General features: G+C 50.1%; 1 protein-coding gene across 1 annotated transcript in view; it reads left to right on the forward strand.

The window, feature by feature from the left end:
• The window catches only part of LOC308141258 (unconventional myosin-XVIIIa-like), a gene marked incomplete at its 3' end in the record, with an annotated part of 73,986 nt that overhangs the window by 29,175 nt on the left and 29,413 nt on the right, over positions 1 to 15,398 (forward strand). Inside the window, 8 exon segments of the mRNA XM_080511346.1 lie at positions 8,040 to 8,127; positions 9,939 to 10,045; positions 10,176 to 10,352; positions 10,843 to 11,053; positions 12,187 to 12,329; positions 12,405 to 12,505; positions 13,485 to 13,548; positions 13,654 to 13,798. Coding sequence (XP_080367472.1) covers positions 8,040 to 8,127; positions 9,939 to 10,045; positions 10,176 to 10,352; positions 10,843 to 11,053; positions 12,187 to 12,329; positions 12,405 to 12,505; positions 13,485 to 13,548; positions 13,654 to 13,798 — 1,036 coding nt within the window.

Below are 15,398 nucleotides of genomic sequence, written 5' to 3' on the forward strand. Positions count from 1 at the left end.
GAGAGTTAGCGGCCCTCAGTCACACTGACATGGAGAGTTAGTGGCCCTCAGTCACACTGACATGGAGAGTTAGCGGCCCTCAGTCACACTGAACATGGAGAGTTAGTGGCCCTCAGTCACACTGAACATGGAGAGTTAGCGGCCCTCAGTCACACTGAACATGGAGAGTTAGTGGCCCTCAGTCACACTGAACATGGAGAGTTAGTGGCCCTCAGTCACACTGAACATGGAGAGTTAGTGGCCCTCAGTCACACTGAACATGGAGAGTTAGCGGCCGTGGCGACGGACGAGTGGCACTGAGACTCTGCATGTTGTGGCTTTTTGCACTGCGTGTGACGGACGGCGGCGTTCTGCAGTTTCAAGGCTTTGATCTGCTTTCCTGTTTCAACACGTTTAGATCAAAGATGAAAACCAGCCTGGCAGCCCAAGTGTAAGTACTTTCATCTTTAGGGGACATTTCTATTGTGTTCCTCTATTTATTGTAAATCGATTGTAGAAAGTCCACCACAAATACAACAGACCCTCCTGGGAGTCCATTTGATTTATCATAGTGAAGTTTCACAAGTTCTAATGAACCTCAAACCACAAATTAGTCTTTGTATTGATATGGGTTGGGTTTTTTTTAACCTGTGCACACTTTTCAAAAGTTCAATGTTGTTTCAGAATGTAGTGAATGAATCTACATCACAAACAACAAAACAATTGTTAAACAGCCCCACAATGACAAAAAAAAAAAACCTTTGCTTTGGAACTTCGGGGAGCATAAAAGCCCCAAAAACCCGAGATGTGGTATTCAAGGACAGGATCATCACAGGAAGTTCCAACCAGTTCAATAAATGGATATATGAATATTGGGATGCACTCACTTGTTGCCATCAATGTAATTTGGGTATAAATCCTCTTTCTTTTGAGGCCGCACTTACAATGTGATAACATTTGGAAAGTAAGCCCCGACTGTGACGATGGTTGGCGGCCATACTGTCTCTCGTGGACAGTGGGGCTGCACAGTCACCTTCAATACATTAGTACCAAAACGTCTGACCTGGAGATACGTAAAGAAATGTTTCTTGTCAGACATTATTATTATTATTGAGACCATTTTCATAGCTCCTCTTCTCCTCACTCTTGCTTTCCTCCCCCTTCATGAGTAGACAGAAACTGAGGGCCTGTCAAGCCGGGCCCAATCGGTTCCAGCTCTGGACCCTGGCCGGGGGCTCTTCCAGTCCAAGAGTCCTCCACCAGTTTCCAGTGCGGAGCCACTAGGCAGACTCCGGAGTCCCTCACCACCAAAAGTAAGGACCCCCGTCAAAGTGCCGGAGCGCTTCAAGAGCCCAGAGCCTCCATCGAAAATGCCAGGAAGGCTGAAGAGTCCTGAACCTCCACAGGCCCCAGTGAGCGCGGAACCATTCCTCAACAGCGCAGTGCCCAAAGGCATCGTCAACGGTGCACACAACGGTACCGTTGGCCAACCCGGACCCGGCCCGGGGATGGCGGATCCAGCTGAGGACCAAGGGCCGACCCGGAAAAAAGTAGTGAAAGTGGTCCGTCGCGTTGTCAGGAAGGTCCTACCAGCGGAGGAACCAACCTCTGTGCCGGTGCAAAACTCCGACAAAGCTATCGAAACAATCAGAGTCACTAATGATCGGGTCAAAGCAGTGCCAGAACCAGCGCCGGGGCCCAGGGTCCACGTGAAGTCTGGCTTCTCCTTCAAACACGACGCCATCAAGACGGAAGACAAAGACGACGCGTCTCAGGGCCTGACAAGTTTCATGGTGCGAGGCAGGACAAGAGAGCCTCGTCCACGGATACACAAAGAAGAACGGGCGGAGCCAGCAGCACCGGAGAAGAACGACAGGAAAGAGGAATCGCTTCAGTTGGTTGCAGTTAAAAATGAGCTCATCCAGGAGAAAACCAGCCCAAAATCCCGGGGCGGTCTTCACAGCGCCACGCAGAGCGCTGCAGGTGGAAAAGACTGTACGTCTCCCGTTGCTTCTGTCAACCCAGCCCCTTCCAAAGCTCCTCATTCCAGACCCAAGTCTTTCCCTGCGGTGGTGGGGTTCATCCCGGCCCCGAAGCCCACGTCGTTGGGTCCCCCACCTGGCTTCTTACCGGCCCCTAAACCAGCTGGGGCCACGAAGCTCCGCAGCAGCAGCAGCAGTCCACCTGCTGCCAGCCCAGCAGGACAGAAAGCTCCCTCCGTCACTCCTCCGTCACGCTTCACATCCACGTCTACGCCTCCGCCTACTCCTGCTGCCACGAACCCCCTTCCGTCCAGGCCGGGTGGTGTAATGTCCCCGTCCTCGGGAGCCCCCCCTGTTGTCGGCCCCCCACAGGTACAGTGTCCACAGTTTAAAGTCTGGAAACTAATGTGCACGTCACGATGCATGTTTGAGGTGAAGAGCACTGCAGTGTTAGGGAGCCTGCTTCCACCGTGGGTCTCTGGACCGTGGGTCTCTGGACCGTGGGTCTCTGGACCGTGGGTCTCTGGACCGTGGGTCTCTGGACCGTGGGTCTCTAGACCGTGGGTCTCTGGACCGTGTTCCTCGAGACGAGTCGGTCAGCCCAGGAAACTACATTTTGATTCACTGAAGACCAAGTTCTGCACTAGTTAAAGTTGAATTTGATCACCTGTCTAAAGGGACTGGGACTTTATTACAGTACTGCCACTGGGACTTTATTACAGTACTGCCACTGGGACTTTATTACAGTACTGCCACTGGGACTTTATTACAGTACTGCCACTGGGACTTTATTACAGTACTGCCACTGGGACTTTATTACAGTACTGCTACTGGGACTTTATTACAGTACTGCTACTGGGACTTTATTACAGTACTGCTACTGGGACTTTATTACAGTACTGCCACTGGGACTTTATTACAGTACTGCTACTGGGACTTTATTACAGTACTGCCACTGGGACTTTATTACAGTACTGCTACTGGGACTTTATTACAGTACTGCCACTGGGACTTTATTACAGTACTGCCACTGGGGCTTTATTACAGTACTGCTACTGGGACTTTATTACAGTACTGCTACTGGGACTTTATTACAGTACTGCCACTGGGACTTTATTACAGTACTGCCACTGGGACTTTATTACAGTACTGCTACTGGGACTTTATTACAGTACTGCTACTGGGACTTTATTACAGTACTGCTACTGGGACTTTATTACAGTACTGCCACTGGGACTTTATTACAGTACTGCCACTGGGGCTTTATTACAGTACTGCCACTGGGGCTTTATTACAGTACTGCCACTGGGGCTTTATTACAGTACTGCCACTGGGACTTTATTACAGTACTGCTACTGGGACTTTATTACAGTACTGCCACTGGGACTTTATTACAGTACTGCCACTGGGACTTTATTACATTTCACATTTTTTTCTAAAAAAAAAACCTTTGCTCTCACAGCGACAGTGTGTTGCAGAGTAATCCTGTATAAATACTCTTCACCACTAGAGGGCAGCACAGAACTTTGCCGGTGAAATGTAAAGTGACAGACGTCAGTGTGGTTCATCTCCACCTCCTGCTACCATCTTGTATCAAAGTACTGTGTCAGTGACAGTGATGGAGAAGTTTTTGAAAACCAGGATCTCAGCTCTTCATCCATCAGGTCCAGGTTTCACACTGAGGGAGGCACTATTAAAAAAGTCCTTGCTTTCTGGATTTACTGGATTCCTGTTGATAAAACTGTGATGACAAAGACTTTATATTGTTAATAGAGGCTGCAGAGATTTTTCCAAAGAAAACAAAGTGTGTCTTGGCTCAAAGGTTGAGAAACTGCTGTAGAACATGTGATCACGTATGAAACCACAGTTTGATTTGGACGTGGATTAACTCCACGAAGGAGCTTTGGTCAGGAAGTGCAGCTCCAGATCAGGATTTTCTAAGAAGTCAAATTATTTTGGGATTTGAAAGAAACTGGGAAATCTTCTTACATTTTTAATCTAACAAAATACCACAACGAGAAAGTCTGCGATGTCTCTTCATGTGTTTTTTTTATTTTTTTATTATTGTTGGTCTCTTGAATAGAAAAAGGATTGAAGAAATATGCAGACATCTTCTAACTCGTCATTTCCCCGCTCCCGGCCTTCTGCATGTGAACTGTGCAGGTGTGGGCGTGGCTTGTGGGCGTGGCTTGTGGGCGTGGCTTTCTGTACACCTGGAGGCTTTGTGTAGTCATGTGTTGTCGCTCTGACCTGTAGGAGGCGCCGCTCAGTCCCACCGAGGAGGCTCAGAGGCGCCTGATGAGGATCTTCAGTGCTCCTGTAAATCTCTGTCTCTCTCTCTCTCTCTCTCTGTGTCTCTGTCTCTGTCTCTCGCTCTCTGTCTCTCTCTCTCTCTGTCTCTGTCTCTCTCTCTCTCTGTCTCTGTCTCTCTCTCTGTCTCTCTCTCTCTCTCTGTCTCTGTCACTCTCTCTCTCTCTGTCTCTCTGTCTCTCTCTCTGTCTCTCTGTCTCTGTCTCTCTCTCTCTCTCTGTCTCAGTCTCTGTCTCTGTCTCTGTCTCTCTCCTTCTCTCACTCTCTCACACACACACACATTGTCTAATTGAACAGCAAACGGGAGTTCATACTGTAAAGTAGTGCATCAGAACTTTGCGTGGATGTTTTCTTCAGACTGGTATTGAGTGTGATGTGATGTGACGTGATGTGACGTGATGTGACGTGATGTAACGTGTCCGTGGCCCCCGATGAAGGAGCAGTGGCCCCCGGTGAAGGGAGCGGTGGCTCCTCGGTGCTCCACCGCCACAGTTCCTCACTCGTCCTCTTGCTTTAACCACACCTTAACGCCGCTCCTCTTGCTTTAACCACACCTTAACGCCGCTCCTCTTGCTTTAACCACACCTTAACGCCGCTCCAGGTTTCGCCGCCTGCTCTCTCAAATGAAGTCCCTTCAGCTCTTTGCCACTAATTCAACTGACCCCTGACAACGGACGCCTTGTAGGCGTTTTCTCTCTCTTTGGTTGTGTTCCTCAAATCCCCCTCCGTTCCCCACCTTCCATCCTCTGTGATCGTTGGCTTTCCTTGTTGACCTTGTCTTGTTTTCCGCTCCTCTCTCCATCCCTTCGCTCACCGCTTTCTCTGTTTCTGTGGTTCTCCGTGGCGAAGCTCGAAGTGGGAGTCGGTGTTTCCTCGACACGGCCCCAGCAGGGACCCCCGCCACTCTCGCGGCCCTGCGGTCTCCCCCGGGGTCTCCTGGCGGGAATTTGTACTCTTGTGGCTTGTCAGCGCGTAAGACCTGGAACCTTCTAACTCCATCTCATCTCGTGTCCTGTGTGTGAACTATTGCCATGTCTTTTGCAGGATGTCCCGCAGGCGAGCTGCAGTTTTACTTTCCTTCATTCAAAGTCCCAGTGAAATGTAAAACACTACTTTGCAAAAAACCGATAGTTGTGGTTCTACTTGTAAGGTTCCTCCGACTCTGCCCCTCCACTGTGGTCGCATAACAAAAGTTATTTGAATTTTGAATCTCCAGGGGAATCCTTCTTCGTGGGCCATTGTGGGCGTAGCCTATGTGTGACATCACAAGTTGTGCAGATCTCGGTCTGTTGTGTTTATATCGGCTTGTTTCCTCTTAAATATCCAAGTTTTTACAGTGTTTTGAAGTTATAGTCAGCGTTTTATGAGCCTTGATGAAAGATTGAGCCTGGAAGAGACCAGAGAGGAGGAAAGGAGCACGGGCGGCGGGAGCGGCTAGCTCGCACAGCTAGCGGGAGCCGCCAGTAGCTAGCGGGAGCCGCCAGCTCGGGTGGCTAGCGGGAGCCACTAGCTCGGGCGGCTAGCGGGAGCCGCCAGTAGCTAGCGGGAGCCGCAAGCTCGGGCGGCTAGCGGGACCCACTAGTGGCTAGCGGGAGCCGCTAGCTCGGGCGGCTAGCGGGAGTCGCTAGCTCGGGCGGCTAGCGGGAGTCGCTAGCTCGGGCGGTTAGCGGGAGTCGCTAGCTCCTGCGGCTAGTAGACGATCCAGTAATACCTGGACTCTCCGGTGATTCCTCAGTCTTCTAGCTCTTGGACGTGTTGGATCCAGGAAGCCGGTCGTTCTGCCAAAAGTCAGGAGCCTCAAAGGTGAAAAGTGGCGGCTGCTGAGGCGAGGAGACGAGGACGAATGGAGGACGAAGCGTCTTCTGCTTCCTCAAACATGTTCCAGACGGGGTCACCGATGGCAGAACCACCTTCTGTGTCTTCTTCATCAATCACTGGGTTTGAAATGACCATGATGATGAAATCTGGTTCAATTCAGCCTCTTCGTGGTCAAAACTCTGAACCTCCATAATGTTAACACAACTTGGGCGTGTGCACAACTCGTGATGTCACTCTGTTATTGTCAGAAGCTCCGCCCAGCAGAGGAAATAGCACCGTTTATCGCTATTTTCTCTCAGATTGTCGTGTTTTAACATTTGACCTTCAGCCAGTTAGCAGGAAAATGTTCTAGAAGAGACACCAGAGAGTTCTGGAGGTGGAACCTTCATTTCACTGGGACTTTAAGGGTTTGATTTTGCCTCTTGCGTCCAGCTGTGCTCTTGTTTTCATGCCGATACGTGTGTGTTTGTGGGTCTGACTTCCTGTTGCGCTCATGTGTACCTGTGGCCTCTGACCTTTTCCATGCTGCACACTGACCAGGACTCAGTGGACGAGGACCCTCTGGCCCTCCTGCAGGCTTCTCATGCTGCTGCAGCAGCACAGTCCCAGGTGTGGCCTGCTCTGTGCCTGACTGGAATGACTCCACCAGCTCGTCCCACAATCACCTGCACTGTGGAGTGTTGTGCTCTGTGCCTGCAGCCCCCACCTTCACGCTCTCCTCACATTTTCACTCCATTACTGTATTTTAATCGTTTGACATTTTTTTTGTTAACCAAACCTTAAGTGTGTGCCCCCCTCCCCAAATACTTTCTGATGGTGTGTTTACCCCCCCCCCCCCCCCCCCCCCCCCCCCCTCCAAGGCTTGTGAAATTGATGCTTTAAAGCAGGGGTGTCAAAACATGCGGCCCGGGGGCCACAACCAGAGGATCTAGTCCGGCCGCCGTGTGATTTTTTATTTTTTTAAAGTATAAATATGAAAACTGACAGAGGCTGATCTAAAATCACTAGATTGGCAAAAATGACATTGGTCAGAATTTGACCCCCGACATTAATACGTCTGTGGAGGTCACATGACGCAGCACCTTTCACAATAAAGGTGTCCAACTTATGTGAAGTGATACTTTAGACACGTAAACTCAAAAAAATGTCCAGATGATGACAAATTGTTTTTATCCTGAATAAAAATACGATACCAGATACAGACTGATTGGGGTTTTTATTTGCAAATATAATATCTGATTAAATTTAGTATGTAAATTTCAGAATAGACTGGCAAATTCTTGCAGGTCAAAAGGATCAAAGGAAGGAAAGACTTTGATATTTGTCCACATCTGCAGTTTAATATGTTATGTTTGACTTGTTGGGCCCCCAGAGGTCAGATCGGGTGGATGTGGCCCCTCAACTGAAATCACTTTGACACCCCTGCTTTAAAGTCTCTCTCTCTCTCTCTCTCTCTCTCTCTCTCTCCTCTCTCTCTCTCTCTCTCTCTCTCTCTCTCTCTCTCTCTCTCTCTCTCTCACTCTCACTCTCACTCTCACTCTCACTCTCACTCTCACTCTCACTCTCACTCTCACTCTCACACACACACACACTCACACCACCATCGGGGCATGCTGAATTCAATGCATGCTGATTACTCGAACATGTTTTCTTTTGTCTCCTGGGAATCGCACAACGTCTCACTGAAGTGTGAAGACAGTCAGACGTTCCTCTGATGCCACTTCTCTCACTTTTAGCAGCAGTTTCCTCTTTGGACTAGTTTTAGTTTCCCCACTGGTTTAAAGACGCCGCGATCACCTGGCAGCAGGACAGCCTGCCGGTCGTTCCGACACCCGGTTGGGGTAGAAACTAATTTAAAAGGGGATCTTGCTGTGCGAGTAGAAGTGTGTGAAGTGGCGCCGAGGTGGTCCGGTGACGGTCCACGGCTGATCGGACGCTTTGTACCCGCAGGTGAAGACGGAGGAGCAGATCGCAGCCGAGCAGGCCTGGTACGGATCGGAGAAAGTCTGGCTCGTTCACAAAGAAGGCTTCTCCTTGGGTGAGACGCTCTTGTGTTGTTGTTCGCGCATGTGATTCTTCTACTTTCACCAAATGTAAAGTCGTCAACTTTAATTCTAAAAAGAAAACAAAGCATTCATTAAGTCTGTGAGCACAGATATGAAGCTCCTCTTAGGGGAGAGGAAAAAACCCTGAATGAAACCAGTTTTAGTTTCCTTAAACACGAGAAAAGTTCAACTTCCCCAGTTTAGAGAGCTTTCACTTCCCTGTGAGTGCCACCAGGTGGCAGTGCAGGCTCATCTCACCTCCCGCCGCCTCTGGACACACACTTTATACTTCATGTGGCCGATGCAGTGGCTCCAAATGATCCAAAGACGAGTATCGGAGGGAAACAGGAAGTGGTGTTCAGGTACTTTGACGACCTGCTGCTTCGCCCGGAGCAGACGAGTTACTGAAGAGTTACTGAAGAGTTACTGAAGAGTTACGAGGGTCTGAACCCGCTGAAACACATCAAATACTGACAACCGATACAAAAGGAACGACAGCTTCTGTTTCAAAAGGTCAAATTAAAAAGCTAAATCAACTAAACCCCGTTGTCCTATTTGTAATTTTGGTCTTTGAAAAACCCTCAATGCGATTTTATTTGCACATTAAACGAGATTTCGACCGAGCTGTCGCTTTCATTTTCAAGGTGAAACTTGTTTATATTAAAGGCGTTGAAGTGTCTTCTGCCTCTGGAAGACGTGTGTCTGTCCTCTGGTGTGAGGATCAGTGTGTCTGTGCCTCTGGAAGACGTGTGTCTGTCCTCTGGTGTGAGGATCAGTGTGTCTGTCCTCTGGTGTGAGCATCAGTGTGTCTGTCCTCTGGTGTGAGCATCAGTGTGTCTGTCCTCTGGTGTGAGGATCAGTGTGTCTGTCCTCTGGTGTGAGGATCAGTGTGTCTGTCCTCTGGTGTGAGCATCAGTGTGTCTGTCCTCTGGTGTGAGCATCAGTGTGTCTGTCCTCTGGTGTGAGCATCAGTGTGTCTGTCCTCTGGTGTGAGCATCAGTGTGTCTGTCCTCTGGTGTGAGCATCAGTGTGTCTGTCCTCTGGTGTGAGCATCAGTGTGTCTGTCCTCTGGTGTGAGGATCAGTGTGTCTGTCCTCTGGTGTGAGCATCAGTGTGTCTGTCCTCTGGTGTGAGCATCAGTGTGTCTGTCCTCTGGTGTGAGCATCAGTGTGTCTGTCCTCTGGTGTGAGCATCAGTGTGTCTGTCCTCTGGTGTGAGGATCAGTGTGTCTGTCCTCTGGTGTGAGCATCAGTGTGTCTGTCCTCTGGTGTGAGCATCAGTGTGTCTGTCCTCTGGTGTGAGCATCAGTGTGTCTGTCCTCTGGTGTGAGCATCAGTGTGTCTGTCCTCTGGTGTGAGCATCAGTGTGTCTGTCCTCTGGTGTGAGGATCAGTGTGTCTGTCCTCTGGTGTGAGCATCAGTGTGTCTGTCCTCTGGTGTGAGCATCAGTGTGTCTGTCCTCTGGTGTGAGCATCAGTGTGTCTGTCCTCTGGTGTGAGCATCAGTGTGTCTGTCCTCTGGTGTGAGCATCAGTGTGTCTGTCCTCTGGTGTGAGGATCAGTGTGTCTGTCCTCTGGTGTGAGCATCAGTGTGTCTGTCCTCTGGTGTGAGCATCAGTGTGTCTGTCCTCTGGTGTGAGCATCAGTGTGTCTGTCCTCTGGTGTGAGCATCAGTGTGTCTGTCCTCTGGTGTGAGCATCAGTGTGTCTGTCCTCTGGTGTGAGGATCAGTGTGTCTGTCCTCTGGTGTGAGCATCAGTGTGTCTGTCCTCTGGTGTGAGCATCAGTGTGTCTGTCCTCTGAACAGCCACCATGGTGAAGACGGAGGCCGGCTCGCTGCCCGAGGGCCGGCTCAGGGTCAGACTGGAGCACGACGGCAGCGTCCTGGACGTGGATGAAGACGACATCGAGAAGGTGAGACTGCACCTCCACACCTCCAGCACACAGCGGCTTCACTACACTGACCTGGTTTAGTTCAGGGGCTTCGTACGCCGTTAAAACGAGGGTTTGCCCGGGCCGGGGGTTTTCTCTGGGGGTGTTGCAGGCCAACCCTCCGTCCTACGACCGGTCCGAGGACCTTGCCTCACTGCTGTACCTGAACGAGTCCAGTGTGATGCACTGCCTGAGGCAGCGCTACGGGGGGAACCTCATCTACTCCTTCGCCGGACCCAACCTGGTGTTCATCAACCCCCTCAGCACCCCCTCCATGTACTCCGAGAAGGTGAGACAACGACGTCCACAACACTCCTGTGGTCTCCAGGTCCCTGAGCCCCCCCGGATCCTGCTGCACCTCCTCACATTCATCTCAAAGATCATTCTCAGGATTCTATTTGAAGTAATGTGTTTGAAACGAGGGAAGCACCGATACACGTTTTTTTTTTTACTTCTGATCCAGTCCCGATACCTTCATTTGGATATCTGCCGATACCGATATTTGTCTGATAACGGAGCTCCGTTTGCTTTAATATTATTATTAGGGAATGAGCCTGGAGGCCAGGACCCTATTGTTCTTGTCATGTTTATTATTATTATTATTATTAATAATCCCGTCCCTATTTGAAACATGCCGCTGGTTTCCTCTGGCTGGTTTTCACCAGCGCAGTGAAGACGTGTGGGAGAGTTGTCAGGTTTTATCTCCAGATAGTTTCGACGGGCGAATGTGGAGGATTTGCCGTCACGGACCGTGGATCTCATGGGTCTCTCCCCCTCAGGTGATGCACATGTTCAAAGGGTGCCGGCGGGAGGACACGGCCCCCCACATCTACTCCGTGGCTCAGTCGGCCTACCGCAACCTGCTGACCACGCGCCAGGATCAGTCCATCGTGCTGCTGGGGAAGTCCGGCAGCGGCAAGACCACCAACTGCCAGCACCTGGTCCAGTACCTGGTCTCCATCGCTGGCAGCACCGGCAAGATCTTCTCTGGTGAGAGGCGGGGAACCTCGCACGTGTTCAGCCACGTCGGAATCACACTTTATCACACCTGCTTTAAAGGCCCAGTGAAATGTAACACGACTTTGCTAAACCCATAGTTGTGGTACTACTTGTAAGGTTCCTCCGACTTGTAAGGTTCCTCCGACTTGTAAGGTTCCTCCGACTTGTAAGGTTCCTCCAACTCTGCCCCTCCACTGTGGTCGCGTAACAAAGTTATTTGAATTTTTAATCTCCAGCCGAGGAAGTCGGGGGAATCCTTCTTCATGGGCCATTGTGGGCGGAGCCTATGTGTGACATCACGAGTTGTGCAGATCTGGATCTGTTGTGTTTATATCGGCTTGTTTCCTCTTAAATATCCAAGTTTTTACAGTGTTTTGAAGTTCTAGTCGGCGTTTTATGAGCCTTGATGAAAGATTGAGCCTGGAAGAGACCAGAGAGGAGGAAAGGAGCACGGGCGGCGGGAGCCGCTAGCTGTTAGCTCGCGCGGCTAATAGACGATCCAGTAACACCTGGACTCTCCGGTGATACGAGAATTCAATCGAAATAAATTCTAGAAATGTGCCCTAAAATATAATGGGTTGGTCGTTGGATAATGACAAATCATCCCTGAAGATATAATGCAGTGTGGGTCAGTATTTGATCAAATTGGTTACACACACACACACACACACACACACACACACACACACACACACACACACACACACACACACACATGAAGATCTGGGGGGAAAAAATCAAGATACAACTGATAGAAGTGGCCAAACATATGAGAAAAGCAAAAAAAAACAACAAATTGGCCAAAAGTTCCATATGGACGAATTAATGAAAAATACAGTAAGATTGGTCAAATGGTGAAATAGGGCTAAGATGGGAAAATAGCTAGCGCTAGATAAAATGGTGGAACATCGAAATCAGACAAAATGGCAAAATAGTAGTGCGACTAAAAATGAGCTGCAATCGTTAGACGGTAAAAAAGTGATGAATGGAGCAACGGATTGAAAGACGGAAACCCAGTGAATCCAGGTGAAGTGGGTGCAAACTGTAGAACAAGTGATTGCACTGAACATGAGGGTGACGATGATGATGATGATGATGATGACGATGTGTCCTTGGCGCCCCAGCGGAGAAGTGGCAGGCCGTCTACACCATCCTGGAGGCGTTTGGAAACAGCTCCACCTCCATCAACACCAACGCCAGCAGGTTCTCACATGTCGTGTCCCTGGACTTCGACCAGGCTGGACAGGTGGCCTCCGCCTCCATCCAGGTGACGCACACACACACACACACACACACACACACACACACACACAGAGTGTGACGGTGCCCCCCCGCTGTGCAGACGATGCTCCTGGAGAAGCTGAGGGTGAGCCGACGTCCAGAAGCAGAATCCACCTTCAACGTGTTCTACTACCTGCTGGCCGGAGCCGACAGCAGCCTGAGGTGACTTTGTTCTGTCCACCACAACAAACTCACTGCTTTTTGTCTTGTTTTTAGCAATTCAGCAACTTTTTACATTTTTCATCATTTTTGAGGAAAAATCCACAATATGCTAATTTTCTGATACACTACATTTGGGGTTTTTCACTCTATGTAAGCCATACTTATCAAGATTTCAAGAAATAAAGGCTTAAAATATTTCACTGTGTCGATATCATATAAGATAAGATATAAGATAAGATAAGATAAGATAAGATAAGCCTTTATTGATCACAAAGGAGAAATGTACTTGTTCCATTCTGCTCTTAAGGACTCTTGAGGATGAAAGACAAGAAATGTGCAAACAGTTAGATAAGAATAGAAGAATCTTATATACAATGACTATCAAGAACTCTAAGGGCCAAAAGAGTAATAATAAGTAAATAAAATAAAACAGGACTAAAAAATAAGATAAAAATCACAGACTATAATAAAGTATAATACGTTCTAAGGGGAGCAAAATATACAGTAAGATGAAATACAAGGAAAATAAACTATGATGGGGGTATACGGGTTTGACTTTCTGAAATGAGTGACAAGAAATTTTGAACATTTTTCACGATGTTTTTTTAAATGTACCTTGTAGCTGTTTGGCAGTCTTCGGCCTCTTTGGGAGTCGACCGGCTTTAGTTTCCCCTCTTTTTCCATCGATGTTGCCTTTGTCTGTCGGTTCTGGACCCTCGTCCAGTAGGTTCCCTGTTCATCTCAAAGCTCCAGATAAAGCAGCAGGTTGAAAGTTGAATCCAGGTTCCAGAGAAGAGACTCTACAAACATTGGTCAGTTGAGGTGAAAGGCAGCGTACGACTGAGGTTGGACTGGTCCGTGTCAGCGATGTGGTTTATCCCGGAGCTGGTCCTTGTTGAAGAGCTGAGCGTTTCCTGTCGCTGCACCACGGCCGCGGTACGAAGGAACTGACTCCTTGCCCCGTGTTGTCCTCCCCCAGGACGGAGCTGCACTTCAACCACCTTGCAGAGAGCAGTGCCTTTGGGATCCTGCCGCAGTCCAAGGTACTGGCCCCAGACCGGTCTTCAGAGCTGGTGGTCTCGCTGAAGGTCTGCCGCCGCCGCCGTTCCTCGGTTCACCCTGACGTCCGCTGTGTTTGATGGTTCCAGCCTGAAGACAAGCAGCGGGCCTCGCAGCAGTTCACCAAGCTGCAGGCGGCCATGAAGGTGTTGGGGGTCTCCGCCGAGGAGCAGAAGGCCCTCTGGCTCATCCTCGGGGCCATTTACCATCTGGGGGCCGCAGGGGCCACCAAAGGTAGGAGCCCGCCCCCCCGACCACTGAGGACATTGAGTCTCACTAGTAGGGTTGGGTCTTATGTTTGCTGGGGAAGTAATCCAAAAGTAACTAAAGAGTACTTCCACAGCCTTGGTGGCAGTCTGAAGGGTTTCCTCATTTCCTCTCACTGACTCCTCTGCCCTTTAGCACCTCTCACTGACTCCTCTGCCCTTTAGCACCTCTCACTGACTCCTCTGTCCTTTAGCACCTCTCACTGACTCCTCTGCCCTTTAGCACCTCTCACTGACTCCTCTGTCCTTTAGCACCTCTCACTGACTCCTCTGCCCTTTAGCACCTCTCACTGACTCCTCTGCCCTTTAGCACCTCTGACTCCTCTGCCCTTTAGCACCTCTGACTGACTCCTCTGCCCTTTAGCACCTCTCACTGACTCCTCTGCCCTTTAGCACCTCTCACTGACTCCTCTGCCCTTTAGCACCTCTCACTGACTCCTCTGCCCTTTAGCACCTCTGACTCCTCTGTCCTTTAGCACCTCTCACTGACTCCTCTGCCCTTTAGCACCTCTCACTGACTCCTCTGCCCTTTAGCACCTCTCACTGACTCCTCTGCCCTTTAGCACCTCTCACTGACTCCTCTGCCCTTTAGCACCTCTGACTGACTCCTCTGCCCTTTAGCACCTCTCACTGACTCCTCTGCCCTTTAGCACCTCTCACTGACTCCTCTGCCCTTTAGCACCTCTCACTGACTCCTCTGCCCTTTAGCACCTCTCACTGACTCCTCTGCCCTTTAGCACCTCTGACTCCTCTGTCCTTTAGCACCTCTCACTGACTCCTCTGCCCTTTAGCACCTCTCACTGACTCCTCTGCCCTTTAGCACCTCTCACTGACTCCTCTGCCCTTTAGCACCTCTGACTGACTCCTCTGCCCTTTAGCACCTCTCACTGACTCCTCTGCCCTTTAGCACCTCTCACTGACTCCTCTGCCCTTTAGCACCTCTGACTCCTCTGTCCTTTAGCACCTCTCACTGACTCCTCTGCCCTTTAGCACCTCTCACTGACTCCTCTGCCCTTTAGCACCTCTCACTGACTCCTCTGCCCTTTAGCACCTCTCACTGACTCCTCTGCCCTTTAGCACCTCTCACTGACTCCTCTGCCCTTTAGCACCTCTGACTCCTCTGTCCTTTAGCACCTCTCACTGACTCCTCTGCCCTTTAGCACCTCTCACTGACTCCTCTGCCCTTTAGCACCTCTCACTGACTCCTCTGCCCTTTAGCACCTCTCACTGACTCCTCTGCCCTTTAGCACCTCTCACTGACTCCTCTGCCCTTTAGCACCTCTCACTGACTCCTCTGCCCTTTAGCACCTCTGACTCCTCTGTCCTTTAGCACCTCTCACTGACTCCTCTGCCCTTTAGCACCTCTCACTGACTCCTCTGCCCTTTAGCACCTCTCACTGACTCCTCTGCCCTTTAGCACCTCTCACTGACTCCTCTGCCCTTTAGCACCTCTGACTGACTCCTCTGCCCTTTAGCACCTCTCACTGACTCCTCTGCCCTTTAGCACCTCTCACTGACTCCTCTGCCCTTTAGCACCTCTGACTCCTCTGTCCTTTAGCACCTCTCAC

This window comes from Blennius ocellaris, assembly GCF_963422515.1.
Source record: "Blennius ocellaris genome assembly, chromosome: 2".
Taxonomy (NCBI): domain Eukaryota; kingdom Metazoa; phylum Chordata; class Actinopteri; order Blenniiformes; family Blenniidae; genus Blennius; species Blennius ocellaris.